The 25,918-nt window shown below is 46.5% G+C and overlaps 1 protein-coding gene across 1 annotated transcript in view; it reads left to right on the top strand.

Moving 5' to 3' along the window:
• Positions 1-12,224: 12,224 nt before the first annotated feature.
• SLC25A10 (solute carrier family 25 member 10) overlaps positions 12,225-25,918 on the top strand; it is a 35,966-nt gene continuing 22,272 nt past the window's right edge. Inside the window, exon 1 of the mRNA XM_040330825.1 lies at positions 12,225-12,314. Within this exon, the coding sequence (XP_040186759.1) occupies positions 12,225-12,314 (90 nt within the window). The remainder of the gene's footprint in view (positions 12,315-25,918) is intronic.

Below are 25,918 nucleotides of genomic sequence, written 5' to 3'. Positions count from 1 at the left end.
GGCTGCTCCCCTTTTCTTTTCCCCCCCCCCCCCCTCGGTCATCACCTCATTAATCTCTCTTCTGTATAATGGACAACTCTTCTATCCAATTGATACGCCTGAACGGGGAAGTGGCAGCGCTGAGAATTGTTCGATGCTTAGGGGCAGACTTGCTGGAACTGGCGCAGTCAGCTTCTAACTTCAGCTTGTTCAATCAAGCTTTGACAATAAATCCTGGAAGCTGATTGGTTAACCACTTAAAGCGGGAGTTCACCCAATTATATATTTTTTTCTCTTTTCCCCTTAGATGGATGCTCGTTTTGTCTAGGGGAATCGGCTATTTGTTTTAAAATATGATCCCGTTTTCGAGATGCATCTTCTCCGTCGCTTCCGGGTATGGGCTGCGGGAATGGGCGTTCCTTCTTGATTGACAGTCTTCCGAGAGGCTTCCGACGGTCGCATCCATCGCGTCACGATTTTCCGAAAGAAGCCGAACGTCGGTGCGGCTCTATACTGCACCTGCGCACCGACGTTCGGCTTCTTTCGGAAAATCGTGACGCGATGGATGCGACCGTCGGAAGCCTCTCGGAAGGTTGTCAATCAAGAAGGAACGCCCGCTCCCGCAGCCCATACCCGGAAGCGACAGAGAAGATGCATCTCGTAAACGGGTAAGTACGGATCATATTTTAAAACAACTAGCCGATTCCCCTAGACAAAACTAGCAGGAATCTAAGGGGAAAAAAGGTCATGTGCAGGTGAACCCCCGCTTTAAGACCCGGACCTTTAGGCAGCTGAAGGACCCGGACCTTTAGGCAGCTGAAGGACCCGGACCTTTAGGCAGCTGAAGGACCCGGACCTTTAGGCAGCTGAAGGACCCGGACCTTTAGGCAGCTGAAGGACCCGGACCTTTAGGCAGCTGAAGGACCCGGACCTTTAGGCAGCTGAAGGACCCGGACCTTTAGGCAGCTGAAGGACCCGGACCTTTAGGCAGCTGAAGGACCCGGACCTTTAGGCAGCTGAAGGACCCGGACAGTTTTTGCGATTCGGCACCGCGTCGCTTTAACTGATAATTGCGCAGTTGTGCGACGTGGCTCCCAAACAAAATTGGCGTCCTTTTTTTCCCCACAAATAGAGCTTTCTTTTGGTGGTATTTGATCACCTCTGCGGTTTTTATTTTTTGCGCTATAAACAAAAATAGAGCGACAATTTTGAAAAATGCAATATTTTTTACTTTTTGCTATAATAAATATCCCCCAAAAATATATAAAAACATTTTTTCCTCAGTTTAGGCCGATACGTATTCTTCTACCTATTTTTGGTAAAAAAAAATCGCAATAAGCGTTTATTGGTTGGTTTTATGCAAAATTTATAGCGTTTACAAAATAGGGGATAGTTTTATTGCATTTTTATTAATTATTATTTTTATTTTTTTGGGGTATAGGTGGGGCATTCATTTTTTTGGGTAGGTGGGTACCTAGTATCTACCTCAGACTTCATACAGTTATTAAAAACCAGGGGCCAGATTCAGAAAAGAGATACGACGGCGTATCTCTTGAGTGCGGTCGGTCGTATCAATGCGCCTGATTCAGAGAATCAGTTACGCATAGATCTCCCTAAGATCCAGCAGGTGTAAGTCTTACACCGTCGTATCTTAGGCTGCAATTTCAGGCTTGCCGCTAGGTGGCGCTTCCGTATGTTTACGCGAGGAATATGCTAATTGGGTAGATACGGCGATTCAGAAACGTAAGTCCCGCCGGCGCTTTTTTTTTTTTTACGTCGTTTACGTTCGGCTTTTTTCGGCATAACCCCTGCTATATGAGGCGTAGCTAATGTTAAGTATGGCCGTCGTTCCCGCGCCGAGTTTTGAAATTTTTAAGTCGTTTGCGAATGCGGCTTTACGTTCACGTCGGTTCCGATGCGTACTTTGGCGCAATGCACACTGGGATATTTTACGGACGGCGCATGCGCCGTTCAAAAAAAAAAACGCGGGGTCAAGGCAAATTTAAATACAACATCCCCATTTGAATTACGCTGTCTTACGGCGCAACACATACGTGATGCCGCCGTAAATAACGCATCTCCGATACGTAACGCCGCTGTAACTTTGGGCGCAAGTTCTGTATTCAGAAAGAACTTGCACCCAAAGTTACAGCGGCGTTGCGTATCGGAGATGCGTTACGCCAGCAGAAAGAGGCGCGCATCTTTCTGAATCTGGCCCCAGAAGACAGGAAGAGGCCGCTTATCCTTCATAAATAGCGCCAGTGTTTTGAGAACGTCATTGGAGTTACAGGGAAGACACAATTGACAATACATCTTTCACACCAAACTGTGTCATGGATAAACGCATGGCAGCCCAACTTGTCAGGTCGAAACTGACTGCAGTAAAACTCGTTTTTTTGGGACAAGGTTCATTATGCCCTGGGCATTTGAGGAATAAGAAGAGTGAACGTGACTTGAGAACATTTTATCCAAACATGGCCTGTCTTTTACAAGGTCATTATGTCCCGCTACATTCCGTGGGCCGGATTCAGATACATTGCAGTATCTGCCGGCGCGGCGTAACGTAGCTCACATACGGTACGCCGCCGTAACTTTGGGGCGCAAGTTCCGTATGCAGAAAGAACTTGCGCCCTTAGTTACGGCGGCGTGACGTATGTGTGGCAGCGTAAGCACGCCTAATTCAAATGGGGATGTTGTGGGGCGTGTTTTATTTAACCACTTCCATACTGGGCCTATTTTGGCACTTCTCTCCTACATGCATAAATCATAATTTCTTTGTTAGAAAATTACTCAGAACCCCCAAACACTATATATGTTTTTTTTAGCAGACACCCTAGGGAATAAAATGCCGGCCATTGCACCTTTTATCTCGCACAGTATTTGCGCAATCATTTTTCAAACGCCTTTTTTTTGGGAAAAAAACGGTTTTGTGAATTAAAAAATAACAAAACAGTAAAGTTAGCCCAATTTCTTTGTATAATGTGAAAGATGAAGTTACGCCGAGTAAATAGATACCTAACATGTCACGCTGGTGCAGGGATTCGTCGGCTGAAGAGATGGATATCTGAATGATGCCTGTAGCTGCACCCATCATTCAGATATCCCCACTGAAAATCCAGGACGTCATATGATGTCCATGGGCAGAAAGTGGTTAAATTTCACTTGACCCCGCGTATTTTACGTTTTTTTTGTGAATGGCGCATGCGCCGTTCGTGAAAGAATCCCAGTGCGCTTGCTCGAAATTACGCCGCAAAGCCTCATTGGTTTCGACGTGAACGTAACTTACGCAAAGCCCTATTCGCAAACGACGTAAAATGTTCAAAACTGAACGACGTCCATACTTAACATTAGCTACGCCTCATATAGCAGGGGTAACTTTACGCCGGAAAAAGCCTAACGTAAACGACGTAAAAAAAAATGCGCCGGCGGGACGTACGTTTCTGAATCGGCGTAAATACCTAATTAGCATATTCCTTGCGTAACTATACAGAAGCGCCACCTAGCGGCCAGCGTAAATATGCAGCCTAAGATACGACGGTGTAAGACACTTACGCTGGTCGGATCTTAGGGAAATCTATGCGTAACTGATTCTCTGAATCAGGCGCAGAGATGCGACGGCCCACACTCAGAGATACGAAGGCGTATCTGGAGATACGCCATCGTATCTCGTATCTGAATCCGGCCCCAGGAAATGATTTGTACATGGATTGTCATGGAAGGGGGGAGGCAAGGGTGGTGGTGAGGGCAAAGGCAGATCGAGAGTATCTTCAATTACTTCAATTGTGGGATGGCATAGGTGTCTGACCATGCAGCTGTCATTTAGATCAAGTAGGAAAAACGAGATGTCTCCTCTCCTAGTCAATCCTATCCCCATACAGTTAGAACACACTGAGGGAGCACACAATTAAAGGGGTTGTAAAGGTAATTTTTCTTCCTAAATGGCTTCCTTTACCTTAGTGCAGTCCTCCTTCACTTACCTCATCCTTCCATTTTGCTTTTAAATGTCCTTATTTCTTCTGAGAAATCCTCACTTCCTGTTCTTCTGTCTGTAACTCCACACAGTAATGCAAGGCTTTCTCCCTGGTGTGGAGTGTCGTGCTCCCCCCCTCCCTTGGACTTCATGAGAGTCAGGACGCCCACTAACGCACAGCTCCTTTCTCTATCTGCAACGTAGAGAGCGTCCTGACTCTCCCGTAGTCCAAGGGAGGGGGCGAGCACGACACTCCACACCAGGGAGAAAGCCTTGCATTACGGTGTGGAGTTACAGACAGAAGAACAGGAAGTGAGGATTTCTCAGAAGAAATAAGGACATTTAAAAGCAAAATGGAAGGATGAGGTAAGTGAAGGAGGACTGCACTAAGGGAAAGGAAGCTATTTAGGAAAAAATTATAATTGTACATTTACAACCCCTTGATCACCCCCTAGTGTTAACTCCTTCCCTGCCAGTGACATTTACACAGTAAGCAGTGCATTTTTATAGCACTGATTGCTGTATAAATGCCAATGGTCCCAAAAAAATATTAAGTCTCCGATCTGTCCGTCGCAATACCGCTAAAAATCGCAGATCAGCCATTATTAGTAAAAAAATAAATAAATAATAAACATGTCATAAATCTTTCCCGTAGTTTGTAGACATTTTAACTTTTGCGCAAACCAATCGATATACACTTATTGCGATATTTTTTTACCAATAATATGTGGAAGAATATATATTGATCTAAACTGAGGAAGAAATTTGTTTTAAAAATAAAATAAAAATTGGGGATATTTGTAAAAAATATTTTTATTTTTTTCAAATTGGTCGGTCTTTTTTTTGTTAATAGCGCAAAAAAAAACGCAGAGGTGATCAAATACCACCAAAAGAAAGCTTTATTTGTAGGAAAAAAAGGACGCCAATTTTGTTTGGGTAAAACATCAAGCAACCGCGCAATTTTCAGGTAAAGCGACGCAGCGGCAAATTGTAAAAAGTGCTCTGGTCAGGAAGGGGGTAAAAATCTTCCGGGGCTGAAGTGGTTAACAGGCCTCATTTATTAGAGTGTCTCCCAAAGGCAACCAATCCTTAAAATATTGGCCTGGATTCACATACAGCGGCGCATATTTATGCTGCCGTAGCGTATCTCCTTTACGCTACGCCGACGCAGCGCAGAGAGGCAAGCACTGAATTCACAAAGCCAGTGCTTCCAAATCTGCGCTGGGTTTCCAAGGCGTAAGTGGAAGTGGGCGTGAGCCATGCTAATGAGGCGTGACCCCATGCAAAAGATGGGCCGAGCGCCAGACAGATACGTATTGCCAACTGCGCTGTGTTTCCAAGGCGTAGGTGGAAGTGGCCGTGAGCCATGCTAATGAGGCGTGACCCCATGCAAATGATGGGCTGAGCGCCAGACAGATACATATCGCCAACTGCGCATGCGCCGTCCCGTGGGCACAACTCAGTGCGCATGCTCACAATCACGTCGGAACAACTGCCTAAGATACGTCGGATCACTGCCTACGGCGTGAACGTAACCTACGCCCAGCCCTATTCACGTCCAACGTAAACTCCATAAAATACGTCGGCTTGTGTTCCCTGGTGCAGCCTTTGCATGGATGCTGCTGAGTTACACTTACTTTATGGGGCATAACTTTACGCTGGACGTAGGACTTTACGCGCACTGCGTCGGACGGACGTACGTTCGTGAATCGCCGTGTCTCCCTCATTTGCATATGTGAATAGAAAATCAATGGGAGCGCCAAATACGTCGAGCGTAAATATGCGCCCACTCTACGCCGGCGTAGGCAAGTTACGTCGGTCGGATGAAGCCTGTTTTCAGGCGTATCTTAGTTTCTGAGTGCGGCTAACAGATACGACAGAGCATATTTGCACTTACGCGGCGTATCTCGAGGTACGTCGGCGCAAGTGCTTTGTGAATCCGGACCATACTTTTTATTTTCCCGCACTGCACTGGAACAAAGGGAAGTTCTGATTGCTTGAAATGGAGAAACGTTGATTAATAACGCAATTTTGCGCAACATCCTCTGTAAACATTCTTGTTTTTCTGTAAATTACCGAAGAATCTCGTAGCCTGAAGGCCGTGGCGCTCAGTGCGTGACCTACCTCTGGCCTTATTTTTCCCTTTGACAAACTTTCGTCTTTGGTCAAAACATTGTTCACCAAAAAAAAAAAAAAAACAGGTTTGCGCAGTCGGCGTCTGGAAGTGGCTCGGTCAGTTCTGGGCTGACCTCTAATCCAGAGCTCGCAGGGAGCGAGCCGTCCCGCTCTACAGCCCTTCTACCTCCGATCAATAAACGTCAGCAAAACACATGTTGCAAGAAAGAATGCTGTTTTTCTCTGCTGTACAGAGGTTGCAAAATATGTTTTTTAAACATTTTTTTTTTATAGTGTACCTGTCACCTCTGACCGCTCATCATAATCAAACGTACAAATTAGAACGGCTGAGTGCACGTTGGCAGTGCTTTCGGAATAGTCCTAGTCATATAGGGGCAGATCCACAAAGATCTGCATCGGCGCAGCGTATCTAGGATACGCTACGCTGCCGTAACTTACTTGGCATAAGTTTGAATCCAGAAAGAATTTGCACCGTAAGTTACAGTGGCGTAGTGTATTTCTCGCGGCGTAAGGGCGCGGAATTCAAATGCGGCGAGTAGGGGGCGTGTTTCATCTAAATGAAGCGCGTCCCCGTGCCGAACGAACTGCGCATGCCCCGTTCATCAAAACTCCCAGGGTGCATTGCTCCAAATGACGTCGCAAGGACGTCACTGTTTTCGTCGTGAACGTAAATGGCGTCCAGCCCCATTCACGGACGACTTACGCAAACAACGTAAACATTTCAAAATTAGACGCGGGAACGACGGTCGTACTTAACATTGAGTACGCCACCAGATAGCAGCTTTAACTATACGCCTGAAAAAGCCGAACGGAAACGACGTAAAAGAATGCGACGGCCGCGCGTACGTCCGTGGATCGTCGGAAAAAGCTAATTTGCATAGTCGACGCGGATTACGACGTGAACGCCACCCAGCGGCCGCCGGAAAATTGCATCTTAGATCCGACGGCGTACTAAGGCGTACGCCTGTCGGATCTAACACAGATGCCGTCGTATCTTGTTTTGAGGATTCAAAACAAAGATACGACGCGGGAATTTTGAAATTACGCCGGTGTATCAGTAGATAAGCCGGCGTAATTTCTTTGTGGATCTGCCCCATACCGTATGTACTCGAGTATAAGCCGAGATCTCCCGGAATTTGGGGACCCAAAAATAAAAAAAATTGGGATACAGTAAAACCTTAGCTTAATTCGTTCCAGAAACATGCTTGTAATCCAAAGCACTTGTATATCAAAGCATTTTTTTTAAAGGGTATAAAAGAGAAGAGAGGCGCCTCTAAGTGTAGCAATAAGTTGCTAAATGTTGCACCTTCATTAAATGTAACCATATTACTACACTTAGAGGCTCCTCTCTTTTTTTTTTTTTACTCAGTTGTGACATGACGCTACTCTTATATCAAGACATCGCTTGTATATCAAGGCAAAATGTATTAAATTTTTGCTTGTCATGCAAAACGCTCTCAAACCAAGTTACTCTCAAACCAAGGTTTTACTGTATTTATTATAGCAAAAAGTACAAAATATTATGTGTTTTTTTTTTTCAAAATTGTCGCTCTATTTTTGTTTATAGCGCAAAAAAGAAAAACCGCAGAGGTGATCAAATACCACCAAAGGAAAGCTCCATTTGTGGGGGAAAAAAAGGACGTCGCACGACCGCGCAATTGTCAGTTAAAGCGACACAGTGCCGAATCGCAAAAAGTGGCCCGGTCATTAGGCAGTCAATTTTTCCGGGGATGAAGTGGTTTACTTCCACCTGCAGTAGGAAACAGAAGAGTGAAAGCTGACAGCAAGAAGGAACTTGTCTCAGTTGCCAAGCGGGAGTTGAAATGTTTGGCATTTTAGGTCAGCCCACTGCGCAGCCAGCAGTCTATGAAACCCCTTTATGTCCCCACAGTGACCGAGACATGATGCCAATTTATACCCAGCATGGAGATCATTGTTACTTACCACAGTGCTGTACAAATGCAAACTTTTTGGGCTAATTCTGCAGATGAGAGAATACCCAGCAATCACTAATACCAATCTGCCCATACCCAGCAATCACTAATACCAATCTGCCCATACCCAGCAATCACTAATACCAATCTGCCCATACCCAGCAATCACTAATACCAATCTGCCCATACCCAGCAATCACTAATACCAATCTGCCCATACCCAGCAATCACTAATACCCATCTGCCCATACCCAGCAATCACTAATACCCATCTGCCCATACCCAGCAATCACTAATACCCATCTGCCCATACCCAGCAATCACTAATACCCATCTGCCCATACCCAGCAATCACTAATACCCATCTGCCCATGCCCAGAAATCACTAATGCCCATCTGCCCATACCCAGCAATCACTAATACCCATCTGCTGCCACTGTGCCCATCAAATGCTGACACTGTGCCAATAAATGCTGCCACTGTGCCCATCATATGCTACCACTGTGCCCATCAAATGCCACCACTGTGCCCATCAAATGCCGCCACTGTGCCATCAAATGCTGCCACTGTGCCCATCAAATGCTGCCACTGTGCCATCAAATGCTTCCACTGTGCCCATCAAATGCTTCCACTGTGCCCATCAAATGCTGCCACTGTGCCATCAAATGCTGCCACTGTGCCATCAAATGCCACCACTGTGCCCATAAAATGCTGCCACTGTGCCCATCAAATGCTGCCACTGTGCCATCAAATGCTTCCACTGTGCCCATCAAATGCTGTCACTATGCCCATCAAATGATGCTACTGTGCCCATCAAATGCTGCTACTGTGCCCATCAAATGCTGCCACTTTGCCCATCGAATACCGCCACTGTGCCATCAAATGCCGCCCACTCGCCGTCTCGGTGGCGCACCACCATGCTATGCATGAATCTATCCATTGGTCATAGAGGGGGTGGCTGGTGAGAGGGGGTGGCGCCCGTGCGCCCTTATGGATGCACAGCCACTGGTGGGAAGAACATTTGTGGTCATTGGGAAGAATTACCCCCCTACAGATAGCTAAAAAGATCAATGGTGTCGGTGGGAACTTCTCTGAGAGACAGAAATTGCTCAAGGAACCCCTAGCTACTTTAGAGGAACCCTGGCTGAGAAACCCTGACCTGGATCATTGAGATCCTTCACAGACTGATCTGTTACATATTTACAATGCTAGTTAAATTGTATCTACTTGGTTGGAGTATTCTTAAAGTGGTTGTAAAGGTTCATTTTTTTAAATAGCAAACATGTCATACTTACCGCCACTGTGCAGTTCGTTTTGCACAGAGTGGCCCGATCCTCCTCTTCTGGGGTCCCTCGGTGGCTCTCTCGGCTCCTCCCTGCAATAGCTAACCCCCTCTGGAAAGCTCTCTCCCGAGGGGGTTACCTTGCGGGCGCGCTCCCGTGTTATACACTCGGCATCCATAGACGACCCATAGTGTATCGCTCGGTCCCGCCCCCTGGCGGCCGCGTCATTGGATTTGATTGACAGCAGCGGGAGCCAATGGCTGCGCTGCTATCAATTTATCCAATCAACACCTGGACTCCATGGAAAAGAGGACGCCGGGGACGAGCCCAGAAGGTGAACGGGCTCAGGTAGGGGGCGTGACGGCCAGGTATCTTTTCACCATAATGCGCAGGATGCATTAAGGTGAAAAAAGCACGAACCTTTACAACCCCTTTACTACAAACAATCTGAGCAGATTTAGTTACATTGTTGTAGTAGGTTTGTCTACAACACTGTGTAAGAGTCTGACTCTGGAGATTTTTAAGGGTCATAATTTGACGCCATTCCACGAGCGGGCGCAATTTTGAAGCGTGACACGTTGGGTATCAATTTACCCGGCGTGACTTTATGTAAAAAAAAACAAATCTCAGAAAGAGGCTCGGTCCTTTAAGTGCGTTTGGGCATTTATTCACTTGATTGGCCAGAATATTTTAATTCTAGCCACTGAAATTAATAAATTCTCTAGCGCTAAACGTTTACATGTATTTATTTATTTATCTTGCCCAAACGTTCCTCTCCTGAATGCGATTTTGGTGCCTTCAGATTTCTGCATTTTTACCATTTCTTTGTATTATTTTTATTGATCTGACATGGTTACTATTTATTTGTTTTATTTTTACTATTTCTTTGTATTATCTTTATTGATCTGGCATTTTTTTCTATTTATTTGTATTATTTTTATTGATCTCACATTGTTACTATTTAATTGTTATAAAACAAGGGGGGAACTAATGCGCAAACCAGCCTAACCCGGGAAAAAATATATATAGTGGTACAAATAAATTAAAAGTTACAATCAAGCAGCAGCCACAACTAATAGTGCTCACGCACTGACAGCATATGATAGACAGGGGGATGTAGTGGCGCTTGCAAATACTAAAAACCGACAATAATTTAAAACAATAAAATATTCTAAACAATGATTCCTAAAGTATGAGAGTGAGTACGTCCTCTACTGGGGTAAAAATGTGTAACACTCGAGGTCTATGCCCACATCTAATTATTGATGTTGGATGGTATTCTTTGGGCATAGACCTCGAGTGTTACACATTTTTACCCCAGTAGAGGACGTACTCACTCTCATACTTTAGGAATCTATGTTTAGAATATTTTATTGTTTTAAATTATTGTCGGTTTTTAGTATTTGCAAGCGCCACTACATCCCCCTGTCTATCATATACTATTTAATTGTAATATTTTTATTGATCTGACATTTTCACTATTTCTTTGTATTATTTTTACTATTTTTTTGTATTATTTTTATTGATCTGACATTTTTACTATTTGTATTATTTGTATTGATCTGACATTTTTACTATTTATTTGTATTATTTTTACTATTTATTTGTATCATTTTTATTGATCTGACATTTTTACTATTTGTATTATTTTTATTGATCTGACATTTTTACTATTTATTTGTATTATTTTACCATTGCTTTGTATTATTTTACTATTTCTTTGTATTATTTTTATTGATCTGACATTGTTACTATTTAATTGTATTATTTTTATTGATCTGACATTTTTACTATTTCTTTGTATTATTTTTACAATTTTTTTGTATTATTTTTACTATGTATTTGTATTATTTTTATTGATCTGACATTTTAACTATTTGTATTATTTTTATTGATCTGACATTTTTACTATTTCTTTGTATTATTTTACTATTTCTTTGTATTATTTTACTATTTCTTTGTATTATTTTTATTGATATGGCATTTTCACTATTTCTTTGTATTATTTTTATTGGTCGGGAATTTTTTCTATTTATTTGTATTATTTTTAATGATTTATTTGTATTGATCTCACATTGTTACTATTTAATTGTATTATTTTTATTGATCTGACATTTTCACTATTTGTATTATTTTTATTGATCTGACATTTTTACTATTTCTTTGTATTATTTTACTATTTCTTTGTATTATTTTTACTATTTCTTTGTATTATTTTACTATTTCTTTGTATTATTTTTATTGATCTGACATTTTTACTATTTCTTTGTATTATTTTTACTATTTCTTTGTATTATTTTACTATTTCTTTGTATTATTTTTACTATTTCTTTGTATTATTTTACTATTTATTTGTATTATTTTCATTGATCTGACATTTTTACTATTTATTTGTATTATTTTTACTATTTATGTGTATTGCTCTGACATTGTATATATCACTTGTCATTAGCTGTCACTGATGTTTACAAAATAGGATTAAATTGAATTGCAAAAGCTTCCTGAGATTGCGCCCTCATCATCCCCGGGCATTAACCCCTTCCTTTCCTGCACTCCTGTTACCGCCAGACACACCTCACCTCTGTATTATCGGGGGGCGCCCCCCGATAATACCACCAGCCCGTCACCTGTCACCCTTCTACACCCTCCGCCGCCCTTTCACCCACTTCCATCCCCGCACGGATCTGCCCCGCAGCACGTGCACTCCTCCTCCTCCTCTCCCCCGGGCCCACCACGCCTCCCCCCGTCGCCGCTTTAAGGCGTGCCGCGTCTCGTGGTTTGGCCAGCGCTGAGGCTGGGCGGGGCCTCGCCTCGCGCTGCTCTCCGATTGGCCCCGGCCCTTCTCGTTCTCTCAGGCACGGCTCCGCCCCTGGCCCTTGGTCTGTGCCGCGCGCCCGGATCCGGGGGAGAAGAGCCGGGGAGATGGCGGAGCGGAGGGTGTCTCGGTGGTACTTCGGGGGCCTGGCCTCCTGCGGGGCGGCCTGCTGCACACACCCGCTGGACCTGCTGAAGGTGAGAGAGAGAGCCGGGGCTGTGTGTGGAGGGGGTGTCCTATCACACGTGTGTGTGTGACTGCAGAGGCGTGACGTCATAGGACACCTCATACCTATGGATCCTTTCATGTCTGTAGCACTCTGACGTCTACTGCAATCTGTCATCACCACCATACATAGAAGGCATGAGTGCTACTAATATAATAATACATTCTGTATCTGATCTCTGCAATCATCTAATGTAATGTCACCTATACAGAACTATGGGCCAGATTCACGTAGAACTGCGGCGGCGTAACATATCGTAGATACGTTACACCGCCGCAAGTTTTCATCGCAAGTGCCTGATTTACAGAGCACTTGCAATGAAAACTTACGCTGGTGGCCTCCGGCGTAAGCCCGCGTAACTTAAAGGGGCGTGTGCCATTTAAATTAGGCGCGCTCCCGCGCCAGACCCACTGCGCATGCTTCGTTTCAAAATTCCCGCCGCGCTTTGCGCGAAGTGACGTCATTTTTTCGAACGGCGACGCGCGTAGCGTACTTCCGTATTCCCGGACGACTTACGCAAACGACGTGAATTTTTTAATTTCGACGCGGGAACGACGGCCATACTTTATACACAGCACATACGATTGCTGTGTAAAGTTAGGGCACCCAAAACGACGACTAACTTTGCGACGGGAAACTAGAGTAGCGGCGACGTAGCGAACGCGAAAAACTGTCGTGGATCGCCGTAACTCCTAATTTGCATACCCCGACGCTGGTTTACGACGCAAACTCCCCCCCAGCGGCGGCCGCGGTATTGCATCCTAAGATCCGACAGTGTGAAACAATTACACCTGTCGGATCTTAGGGATATCTATGCGTAACTGATTCTATGTATCAGGCGCATAGATAGAAACAGAGATACAACGGCGTATCTCGGCTGTGAATCTGGGCCTCTGATCTCTACTGCCACCTGTCATCATCACCATACATGGGAGGGGGGGGGGGGGGAATATTATTATTATCTATCACATTCTGTATCCAATCAGATCTTCTAATGTAATAATACCTATACAGAACTCTGATCTCTACTGCAACCTGTCATCACCATACATGGGAGGGGATGAGTGCTACTAATATATCACATTCTGTATCTGATCTCTGCAATTCTCTAATACAATGACACATATACAGCGCTCTGATCTCTACTGCATGAATATTACACGGGTGCACCATTGTATATGTATTGCAACGATGTGATCATACGTGTATCATTACTGATATTGTGTATATAATATAATGACATTGTTGGAATTAAGGTTGCACCACTTTTTTGAGACAGGGTACTGATACTTATTTATTTTATTTTTTTTCCAAGTACAGATACAGATTACCAATACTTTTTTTTTTTCAAATGTCATGTGACAGTAGCACATGTGCCAGTGTTTATTTTTTCATTTTTTTATTATATATATATATATATATATATATATATATATATATATATATATATATATATATTATTATTATTATTATTATTATTATTATTATTATTATTATTATTATTATTATTATTATTTATTTTTTTAACAATATTTTTAAATATTAATATTTTTTTTTTACAATAAAAAAAAAAAAATATATATATATATATATATATATATATATATATATATACACCCTGTTTCCCCAAAAATAAGACCTACCCTAAAAATAAGACCTAGCATTATTTTCCAGGAGGGCTGCAATATAAGACCTACCCCGAAAATAAGCCCTAGTTAAAAATGCTTGTAAACTCCTAAAATCCACTCTATTACAGTAGTATATAATGTACAATGTGTGTGTTTCTGTAATATACTTGCGGGGAAGAGAGCTTCGGCGGGTAACAGAAGTGCAGATCGGCGCTATAACGAAGGTATTTGGCACAATTATATTACAGAAACACACACATTGTACATTATATAATACTGTAATAGAGTGGATTGTAGGATTGTACAAGCATTTTAACTCGGTTCACACTGGGGATTCCTGACAGGCAGGGAGGGAGAGGGGGAGAGAAGACAGCACATTACATGGTAAGACCTACCCCGAAAATAAGCCCTACTGTGTCTTTTGTTGGCATAATTAATATAAGACCCGGGCCTATTTTCGGGGAAACACGATATATATATATATATATATATATATATATATATATATATATATAATTTTTTTTCTTGTATATAAATAATAAAATATATTTTTTCAATTTTATATATAATATTTTTTTTTTAAAGGGGGTGGACCGTGTTGGGGCGTGTGTGTTTTTTTTTTTTTTTACAATTTTACTTTTAAATAATATTAATTATTATTATTATTATTATTATTATTATTATTATTTTCATCAATGTTAGGGGGGGTGACGGCTTTGGTCAGATATTAGGAGCCATGACTAAGCACTAGTTTAGAGTGCGAAACGCGTCGGCTGTCCTGTCTTGTGGTTGCGGTGACTGTAAATGTTTCAGTTGAAAATAAAGACAGCTTTCTTTTAAGTTATTTCGGAGTGCGGCTGTCCATCTTCCTTCTTCTATTTCTAATATTCGGAGTCTGACATCTCCCCCTTTTTAAGATAAAGGAACGCAGGACACGGATTCCCCAGTCCTTTTTCTCTGTAGCCTCAGCTGCACTGGAGATGAATGGAGAGGAGACTCTGTCTCCTCTCCATTCATAAACGGAAGCATCGTAAACACCAGTTACAATGTTTCAATTATAAATATATGGAGTCGGTGACTCTGTCCATTCAGGAAAGGAAGGACTCCGTAAATGACAGATTTACCGGCTCCTTCCTCTGCTCTCCATCCTGACAGATCCGGGACATTGGGGGACCAGAGGAGGACACGGAGAGCCGGGGAGGACGCAGGGGCCCCCGTGGATCAAAACGGATCAGGACCTGGAGAAGGACACCGAGGTGGACCCGAGGATGAAACTGAGCGGGACCCGAAGCAGGACACAGAGGGCCAGGGAGGATGCAGGGGGACCCGGGGGAGGACACAGGGGGGGGCCTGGAGGACAAAATAGATTGAAACTCGGAGAGGACGCAGAGGGGGACCCGGAGGACAAAATAGATCGGGACACAGGGAGTTGGGAGGATGCAGGGGGACCCCGGAGGATAAAATAGATCGGGACACAGGGAGTTGGGAGGATGCAGGGGGACCCCGGAGGACAAAACAGATCGGAACTCGGAGAGCCGGGGAGGACGCAGAGGGGGACCCGGAGGACAAAATAGATCGGGACACAGGGAGTTGGGAGGATGCAGGGGGACCCCGGAGGATAAAATAGATCGGGACCTAGGGCAAGAAACGGAGAGCCAGGGAGGACACAGGGGGACACTGAGGAGGGCACAGAGGGGGACCCGGAGCAGGACAGAGAGCCAGGGAGGACCCTGAGGAGGACACGGGGGGGGGAGGGGGGGGAGGGCCTGAGGATGAAATGGATCAGGACTCGGAGCAGGACATGGGGAGTTGGGGAGGATGCAGGGGGACACAGAGGTGGTCCCGCAGATGAAGCGCATCAGGACATGGGGAGCACAGAAGGGGACCCAGAGAAGGACCCGGGCAGAACAGAGGGGGACAGCCGGGGGTGATTGGTGCGGTGGTGGGGGCAGTTAGAAGCACCAACATCAGTCCCTGACCTCACAAATGCACTTCTGGAAGAACGGTCAAACATTCCCATAGACACACTCCTAAACCTTGTGGACGGCCTTCCCAGAAGAGGTGAAGCCGTTATAGTGACAAAGGGTGGGGCCAACTCAATATTGAACCCTACAGACTAAGACTGGGATGTCATTAGAGTTCATGTGCGGGTAAAGGCAGGTGTCCCAATACTTTTGACAATATAGTGTATGTATCCATTGCATGTATGTGTATTGCAGCAATGTGATTATATATATACTAAAAAATAGGCGCACATTCTGTATTTGATCTCTGCAATGAGTTCTTCAATGTAGTGACACCTTCATGTCTACAGAACTCTGATCTCTACTGCAACCATGTGATCACACATGTGGTATAATGTGACCGTCGTAACCTGTCACTGTTAGACATGCAGCAACCATGTACAGCCACACTATCTGTATGTCTTTCTATCTATCAATCTCTATCTTTTGTATATCTTTCTCTCTATCTAAGGCTACATTCTCATGGATATTTTGCTGCGGTGTGATTGGCAGTGGTAGGAATCTACTGATCCCTGTAGCTGCGGTTGACACGTGTGAGCGGGTACCTGCAGCGGCCGACCCCCCCCCCCCCCCCCCATACACTTCAATGACAGGTTGTCTATTCACACAGCCGGAGTTTACCTGCAGTGATTGCTGACTGTGAGAACGGCCACAAAGTGCTGCGGCCGCCGACAATCTGTCATTGAAGTGTACAGGGCACGGCGGCCACCGACAATCTGTCATTGAAGTGTACAGGGCACGGCGGCCACCGACAATCTGTCATTGAAGTGTACAGGGCACGGCGGCCTCAGCAGACTGTGTGTGTGTGTGTGTATTTACAACCGTCAACCAGAATCTACTGATTTATGCCAAAAGACACCCCTGACTACAGCTATACTTCCATGTGTCTGTCTGTCTGTGTCTGTCTGTCTGTGTCTCTGTCTGTGTCTCTGTGTCTCTGTCTGTCTGTGTCTCTGTCTGTCTGTCTGTGTCTCTGTCTGTGTCTCTGTGTCTCTGTCTGTCTGTGTCTCTGTCTGTCTGTCTGTGTCTCTGTCTGTCTGTCTGTGTCTCTGTCTGTCTGTGTCTCTGTCTGTGTGTCTGTGTCTGTGTCTCTGTCTGTCTGTGTCTCTGTCTGTCTGTCTGTGTCTCTGTCTGTCTGTCTGTGTCTCTGTCTGTGTGTCTGTGTCTCTGTCTGTGTGTCTGTGTCTCTGTCTGTGTGTCTGTCTCTGTCTGTGTGTCTGTCTCTGTCTGTCTCTGTCTCTGTCTGTCTGTGTGTCTGTGTCTGTGTGTCTGTGTCTGTGTGTCTGTGTCTCTGTCTCTGTCTGTGTCTCTGTGTGTCTGTGTGTCTGTGTGTCTGTGTCTCTGTGTGTCTGTCTCTGTCTGTGTGTCTGTCTGTCTGTGTGTGTGTGTGTGTCTGTCTCTGTGTGTCTCTGTCTGCCTGTCTCTGTCTGTCTGTCTCTGTCTCTGTCTCTGTCTCTGTCTGTCTCTGTGTGTCTCTGTCTGTCTGTGTGTCTCTGTCTGTGTGTCTCTGTCTGTCTGTCTGTCCTGCATATGACTTCTCATGAATGCATTCACCTTGCAGAGTTCAGTATCCTGTCATTGGTATAGTGTGACTGTGTGTGGTTACTACACGTGCTCTCCCCTCTACAATGACCTCTAATGGATTACTTCCTCGAGGTGTTCTGTACTCTGCACTCCACATGTTTTCTATCATTTCACTTCCATTCATATTATTGGGTTTAAAGTCATTGTAAAGGGTGTTTTATTCTTTTATTTTTACGGTCCCCCGCCTGCGCTCCAGCTCCCAAAGCAAGCGGTGGTCCCCGAACCTCTTCTTGGGGGGGGGGGGGGGGGGCGGCAGATGTGTAGGCTGGATCCTGAGCTAGGCTGTGTGTGTCTATTGATACAAACAGCACAGCTTGGCCCGCCCCTGCTCTCTCCTAACTGGCTGTGATTGACAGCAGCGGGAGCCAATGGCTCCCACTGCTGCCTCGTTGTCCAGTGAGGAGAGAGCTGCTGAATCAAGATTGGGCTCAGATAGGTATTTTTGGGAGACAAATATATATAATTGTTGTTATTTATTTTTACACACACACTTCAAAATTCCCGCGTCGTATCTTTGTTTTGAATCCTCAAAACAAGATACGGCGGCATCTGGGTTAGATCCAACAGGCATACGCCTTCGGATCTTGGATGCAATTTTTCGGCGTCCGCTAGGTGGCGTTCCCGTCGTAATCCGCGTCGAGTATGCAAATTAGCTATTTCCGACGATCCACGAACGTACGAGCGGCCGTCGCATTCTTTTACGTCGTTTCCGTTCTGCTTTTTCCGGCGTATAGTTAAAGCTGCTATCTGGTACTCAATGTTAAGTATGGCCGTCGTATTTTGGAAATTTTACGTCGTTTGCGTTAGTCGTCCGTGAATGGGGCTGGACGCCATTTACGTTCACGTCGTAAACAATGACGTCCTTGCGACGTCATTTGGAGCAATGCACCCTGGGAGTTTTGACGGACTGGGCATGCGCAGTTTGTTCGGCGCGGGGACGCGCTTCATTTAAAGGAAACGCGCCCCCTACTCGCCGCATTTGAATTCCGCGCCCTTACGCCGCGAGAGAGACTACGCCGCCGTAACTTACGGCGCGAATTCTTTCAGGATTCAACCCAAAGCCAAGTAAGTTACGGCGGCGTAGTGTATCTCAGATACACTGCGACGGTGCAGATCTTTGTGGATCTGCCCCTATATATTTTATTATTATACCAAGTTTTTATTTTTACACACAGTAACAATACAGATCATGCCCAGAGTTCAGATTTAACATTTTAGCAATTGCACTTCATCTTATTAGATACATTTATATTTTTGCTTTATTATATATATATATATAAATTTTTTTTTTTTTCCTGTGTGACCTCTAAAAACCAACTCTACAGATTCGCTGCCACTTACAAATCTAAATTACTACATCAATACACATCCTGTAAATGTCACGTCCATTCATATTAATGGATATCATAAAACAATAATGACCATTATTTAGTCATACAAAGCACAAAGTGCACTGATAAGCCAATCAGAACTCGCTGTTTATTGTACTGACAGTAGCAAATCTCTAATATCTCTGATCTGGGCGCCATCAGGCTAATATCTGTATGAGGGGAGGGGCCTGTATGCGGTCCAACTGATGTTGTCAGTGGTGGACGGAGTCAGCAAAGGGCCCCTTTGCGAGGAATATTTTTTGCCCCCTCTCATTTAATTAGGGGGAACAGTTGGGTTATCTTAAAGCGGATCTCCACCCTAAAGTGAAGTCGCGCTGATCGGCACCCTCCCCCCCCCCTCCGGTGTCACATTTGACACCTTTCAGGGGGGAGGGGGGTGCAGATACCTGTCTAAAGACAGGTATTTGCACCCACTTCCGGCTCGGGCAAAAGGCGGGTATTTTCTGACATCCCGTACGTCCCCCGTTGTGTGCTGGGAACACTCGGCTCCCAGCACACAGCGGGAGCCAATCGGCGGGCGCAGCATGACTCGCGCATGCGCCATAGGGAACCGGGCATTGAAGCCGGAGCTTCTCTTTTTTTTTTTTTTTTTTTCCAAGCTTTATTCTTTTTCCAACATAAGTAGTAAATCGCTTGTAAAATAAAAATTAAAGCGGGGCCCCCCTGCAGGGTTAAATCGGAATGCTCTAGCACGTTATGACAGGCTTTCCTGTGGCAATGACATCACTCCCGTGCAGCGATGTCACACATTCCCGGCGCTGTCCTCTTCACCCATTCTTCCATGCGGGCTCTGGGTTTATGAATGGCCGTGATGACGTCACTCCAGTGCAGTGCTGTCACAGATCCCCCCCCCCCCCCCAGCGCTGTCATCTTTACCTAGTCTTCCCTCCGGGTTCGCAGGCTCCAGCTATATGAATGGCCGCGGTAACGTCACTCCCATGTAGCGTTGTCACTTTCACCCAGACTTCCTTCCGGGTTAGCGCCCTCTGACCGTATGAATGGCTGCGATGACGTCACCCCAGTGCAGTGCTGTCACGGATCCCCAGCGCTGTCATCTTCATTCACCTAGTCTTCCCTCCGGGTTCGTGGGCTCCAGCTATATAATTGGCCACGGTAAAGTCACTCCCATGCAGCCCTGTCACAGATTTGTCATCTTCACCCACTCTTCCTTCCGGGTTCGCGGGCTCTGGCTGTATGAATGCCCGCAATGACGTCACTCCTGTGCAGCGCTGTCATCTTCACCCACTCTTCCGGGTTTACGGGCTCTTGCTGTATGAATGGCCGCAATGACGTCACTCCTGTGCAGCACTGTCACGGATCCCCGACGCTGTCATCTTCACCCACTCTTCCTTGCGGGCTCTGGCTGTATGAATGGCCGCAATGACGTCACTCCTGTGCAGCACTGTCACGGATCCCCAGCGCTGTCATCTTCACCTAGTCTTCCCTCTGGGTTCGTGGGCTCCAGCTATATGAATGGCTGCGGTGAAGTCACTCCCATGCAGCACTGTCACAGATTCCAGGTGTTTGTCATCTTCACCCACTCTTCCTTCCGGGTTTACAGGCTCTTGCTGTATGAATGCCCGCAATGACGTCACTCCTGTGCAGCGCTGTCATCTTCACCCACTCTTCCTTCCGGGTTCGCGGGCTCTGGCTGTATGAATGCCCGCGATGACGTCACTCCTGTGCAGCGCTGTCATCTTCACCCACTCTTCCTTCCGGGTTCGCGGGCTCTTGCTGTATGAATGGCCGCAATGACGTCACTCCTGTGCAGCGCTGTCATCTTCACCCACTCTTCCTTCCGGGTTCGCGGGCTCTTGCTGTATGAATGCCCGCAATGAGGTCATTCCTGTGCAGCACTGTCACGGATCCCCGACGCTGTCATCTTCACCCACTCTTCCTTCCGGGTTCGCGGGCTCTGCCTGTATGAATGCCCGCAGTGACGTCACTCCTGTGCAGCACTGTTGCGGATCCCCGACGCTGTCATCTTCACCCACTCTTCCTTGCGGGCTCTGGCTGTATGAATGGCCACGGTGACGTCACTCCCGTGCATGCGCACTTAAGCCCTCAGCCCCAACTCGGTGCTCTGTAGGTACGGGTATGTAGTCCCTTTAGAGCGAATGTACCGGTGAGGTCACTGGTAGCATCTCTTGTGAATATTTCCTACACAACCGTGCAAGTTTTAGGAGATCTTCACTGTAATTACAGGAAATCCTTATTATAGGCTTACCTGTAGGTATAAGTCCAAAAGTGGAGGTTACCTCCACTTTAATTGCCTACAAAGTAATAATGGAACCAGTTCCAGTACAGAAGACAGAGATGGTGAAATTGCTTCTTGTACATGCATTCCGATAGGACAAAGGATTCCTGAATTTTGCATGAGAACAATTGTTCTTCGCTTTATAGCTCTTCTTTGGGGACCCAGCAGAGGTGAGCTTGTTAGAACTTGAGATCTTACAGCAAGTTCCCCCGGTCCTTGTGAAGTAAGCCAGAAGTGGTGAAACTGGCTTTTTTTTGGGTGGAGTCATTGCTTTATGCAGTCAAATTTTATTCTTTATTAAAAAATACTGTAATGCTCCGTACACACGATCGGATTTTCCATCGGAAAAACCTTGGATGGTGTGTACCTTGGATCACAAAGTTCTCATAGATCTAAGGTTGATTGTATGGTGAGCCTTCTATAAACGGGCCCCCAAATCGCCAAGCACCCTTGAGCAGTTGCCTACAATTAGTATCCCCCCCCCTCCAATTCCAATGCAGTATCTGAAAAACATGGCTGTTGGGACACAACAAAACGATTGCACGTAGCAGTTTTGCATGGACACCTGCGCTGACGTCCAGCACAGATTTGGTAAAATTGGGTCGGGAGCGTCCAGCTCACGCAGTAAATAAATGGCGTCTAGGCTGAGGACAAGACACCACGTTACCCGGGTCAATCGGAGACATGCTGCGTTCATTTAAAGCCCATTTAACGGGTCATTATCCCCTATGAATGCATCGCTGTGTTGCGGGGTCTGGCGCATCAAATCGGTTAATAAGTGCGGAAGTGCTAAGAGTCCTAATGATAATAAGCGAGAGATGATCACAGCGAACAGGAGTCTAGACAGCAGCGGGCAATTTCCAGAACCCCGGGACGGTGGGGTCGTTCATACCAGGTGGTGTGTCAGAGCGACGTGTTCCCGTCCGTTGCATTTTAGAGTAGTCCATTCATTTCAATGGGCAAAAAAGTCACAGCCACAATTTTTTTTTTAAACTGCACCAAAACGCATGGTACCATGCGTTATGGTGGGCACGAACGTCCACGTGTTTGCAAGTTGTTTTGTAAATCTTACGTTGGCTATCCACTGCAATCTGAATGTATAATCTCTTTCTAAACAGGGGGCCAGTTTACTGTCCCTCAGACTTTAGGGGGGCTTGACTGTCGCCTTTGGGAGTAGAAAAGGTCCCGACATAAGTGGGAATAAACCATGCGCCATCTTTGGTGTCAGTGGGAGGGATTGTGTCCCATCATTGGTGTCATTGGGAGGAATTATGCCCCATGGTTTGTCATTGGGCCCCAATTTTTGGTGTCATTGGGAGGAATTGTGCCCCATCGTTTGTCATTGGGCCCCAATTGTTGGTGTCATTGGGAGGAATTGTGCCCCATCATTTGTCATTGGGCCCCAATTGTTGGTGTCATTGGGAGGAATTGTGCCCCATCATTTGTCATTGAGCTCCAATTGGGAGGAATTGTGCTCCTTTGTTGGTGTCGGTGGGAGGAATTGTGCTCCTTTTGTTGGTGTCGGTGGGAGGAGCTGTATCCCATCATTTCATTGGGCCCAATTGTTGGTGTCATTGGGAGGAGTTGTGTCCCACCATTGGGGTCGGTGAGAGGAGTTGTGTCCCACCATTGGGGTCGGTGGGAGGAGTTGTGTCCTATCATTTGTCATCATGCCCAATTGTTGGTGTTTATTTGGAGGAATTGTGCTCCTTCATTGGTGTCTGTGGGAGGAGCTGTGTCCCATTGTTGGTGTCTGTGGGAGGAGCTGTGTCCCATTGTTGGTGTCTGTGGGAGGAGCTGTGTCCCATTTCATTGGGCTCAATTGTTGGTGTCCTTGGTAGGAATTATGCTCCTTTGGTGTCGGTGAGAGGAGTTGTGTCCCACTGTTGGGGTTGGTGGGAGGAGTTGTGTCCCATCGTTTGTCATCGGGCCCAATTGTTGGTGTTTAAAATTGGGGGAATTGTGCTCCTTCATTGGTGTTGGTGGGAGGAGCTGTGTCCCATCGTTGGTGGCGGTGGGATGAATTGTGTCCCATCTTTGTCATTGGGCCCAATTGTTGGGGTCATTGGGAGGAATTGTGCTACTTCGTTGGTGTCTGTTGGAGGAGCTGTGTCTCATCGTTGGTGTCCTTTGGAGGAGTTGTGCCCCTTCACTGGCCCATTGTTGGTATCAGTAGATTAAATGGTGCCCCAAGGGCCTGATAAAAGCAAGCAAAGGGCCGCAGTTTGGAGACCACTCGTTTAGGAGGGCACACCTGAACAAGCCATTCAATCTTTATCAGATCAGGCCCTTGCACTACATAGTTTGTGGGTAGATTTGAGCCTCGGCTCACACTAGATGCGGTGCAAATTCACAGCGAATGAATGCATGAAAATCGCAATCCATTTAGCGAACCAGTTGTGGAGTGTATGTTAACGACACCCCGCAATCAATTGGCCGAAAAACAAAAAAGGTCCTGCACCAGTTTGGTGCGAATGCGGTTCAATTTGTTGCACGGGGTCACAAGCCTGTTGGTCTCGCTGTGCTGAGCGCGACAGAAGTCAGGTGCATTTGTAGCCTATTATTGGTGCAGATGTGGAACTCTCTGTAATTGGAGACCAAGCCAAATGTCCAGGGAATGGGGACGAGGCATGGCCTGGAGATGGTTGGGGCACGTGTTGTGCGCTTTCAAGGACTTGTCATTGTGACCGCAGGGAGTGTTCATGTCATAAACTCTCGGAGTAAACTAAATGTACTGCGGAACGTTTGCTTTACAAGAGAAATGCCTTATCAAAGCTTTACTGAGGGCGCCAATGCGCTGGGAAGACGAGCGAAGGATGGTCACGTGACTTTTTGAGTGATGTACTCCTTCAGTATATAGAGAGTGCCAAACGCACACATACATGACAGCCGGTGAACCAAATTATCCTCCATTTTCTCCAAATACACAAATTTCCGCGCTTATTTATTATACTGCGCAGTACGCATAACGTCTGCACAATGGTGTGCATTATAAACACTTACTGCTGTTCCCTACCATGGTTGTTAAAATGCATTGCAGTGCTCCATTTTTTTTTTTTTTGCAAAAAGTCACTAGATTGTGGTATGCAGGATTGCACCACCCTGGGATAGGAAGAACACAGTGGCTACTATGAGAAGACAAGCTAGCAGCACTATGACTGGTTGGAGTTCAGGCAGAGGTCTAGACAAGTGGTAGGCAAGAGTGGTCAGTGCCTAGGCAGGCACCAGGAAAGATTGAAAAGTGCCTAGGCAGGCCAGAGGGATCGGTGTCTAGGCAGAGGTCGAGGCATGCCGCTGGCAAGTGTAGGCCGTGCTCACACAAACATCAAGGAATGCTACAGGCAACAGTAGCCGGCGTCGAAGCAGAGGTCAAGGTTATGTGGCAGGCAAAAGTAGTTGTTGTCCAGGCAGAGGTTGAGGCAGACAAGAATAGCTGTTAATAGACAGGCAAGGTTGGTCCATGTCCAGTCAGAGATCGAGGTAGGCAAGCGTAGCCGGTGTCCAGGCAGGCAAGCGTAGCCGGTGTCCAGGCAGGCAAGCGTAGCCGGTGTCCAGGCGGATGTCCAGGCAGGCAAGCGTAGCCGGTGTCCAGGCAGGCAAGCGTAGTCGTTGTCCAGGCAGGCAAGCGTAGTCGTTGTCCAGGCAGGCAAGCGTAGTCGTTGTCCAGGCAGGCAAGCGTAGTCGTTGTCCAGGCAGGCAAGCGTAGTCGTTGTCCAGGCAGGCAAGCGAAGCCGGTGTCCAGGCAGGCAAGCGTAGCCGGTGTCCAGGCAGGCAAGCGTAGCTGGTGTCCAGGCAGGCAAGCGTAGCCGATGTCCAGGCGGATGTCCAGGCAGGTGGCAGGCAAGCGTAGTTGTTGTCCCGGCAGAATTTTAGGCAGGTGGCAGGCAAGCGTAGCCGGTGTCCAGGCAGGCAAGCGTAGCCGGTGTCCAGGCAGGCAAGCGTAGCCGGTGTCCAGGCAGGCAAGCGTAGCCGGTGTCCAGGCAGGCAAGCGTAGCCGGTGTCCAGGCAGGCAAGCGTAGCCGGTGTCCAGGCAGGCAAGCGTAGCCGGTGTCCAGGCAGGCAAGCGTAGCCGGTGTCCAGGCGGATGTCCAGGCAGGCAAGCGTAGTCGTTGTCCAGGCAGGCAAGCGTAGTCGTTGTCCAGGCAGGCAAGCGTAGCCGGTGTCCAGGCAGGCAAGCGTAGCCGGTGTCCAGGCAGGCAAGCGTAGCCGGTGTCCAGGCGGATGTCCAGGCAGGTGGCAGGCAAGCGTAGTCGTTGTCCAGGCAGAATTTTAGGCAGGTGGCAGGCAAGCGTAGTCGTTGTCCAGGCAGAATTTTAGGCAGGTGGCAGGCAAGCGTAGTCGTTGTCCAGGCAGAGTTTTAGGCAGGTGGCAGGCAAGCGTAGTCGTTGTCCAGGCAGAATTTTAGGCAGGCAAGCGTAGTCGTTGTCCAGGCAGAGGTTGAGGCAGACAAAAATAGCTGTTAATAGACAGGTAAGGTTGGTCCATGTCCAGTCAGAGATCAAGGTAGGCAAGCGTAGCCGGTGTCCAGGCAGAATTTTAGGCAGGCAAGCGTAGTCGTTGTCCAGGCAGAATTTTAGGCAGGTGGCAGGCAAGCGTAGTCGTTGTCCAGGCAGAATTTTAGGCAGGTGGCAGGCAAGCGTAGTCGTTGTCCAGGCAGAATTTTAGGCAGGTGGCAGGCAAGTGTAGTTGGT

This window comes from Rana temporaria, chromosome 12 (assembly GCF_905171775.1).
Source record: "Rana temporaria chromosome 12, aRanTem1.1, whole genome shotgun sequence".
In the NCBI taxonomy this organism is placed as follows: Eukaryota; Metazoa; Chordata; class Amphibia; order Anura; family Ranidae; genus Rana; species Rana temporaria.
This window is presented reverse-complemented; position numbering and strand designations above follow the sequence as displayed.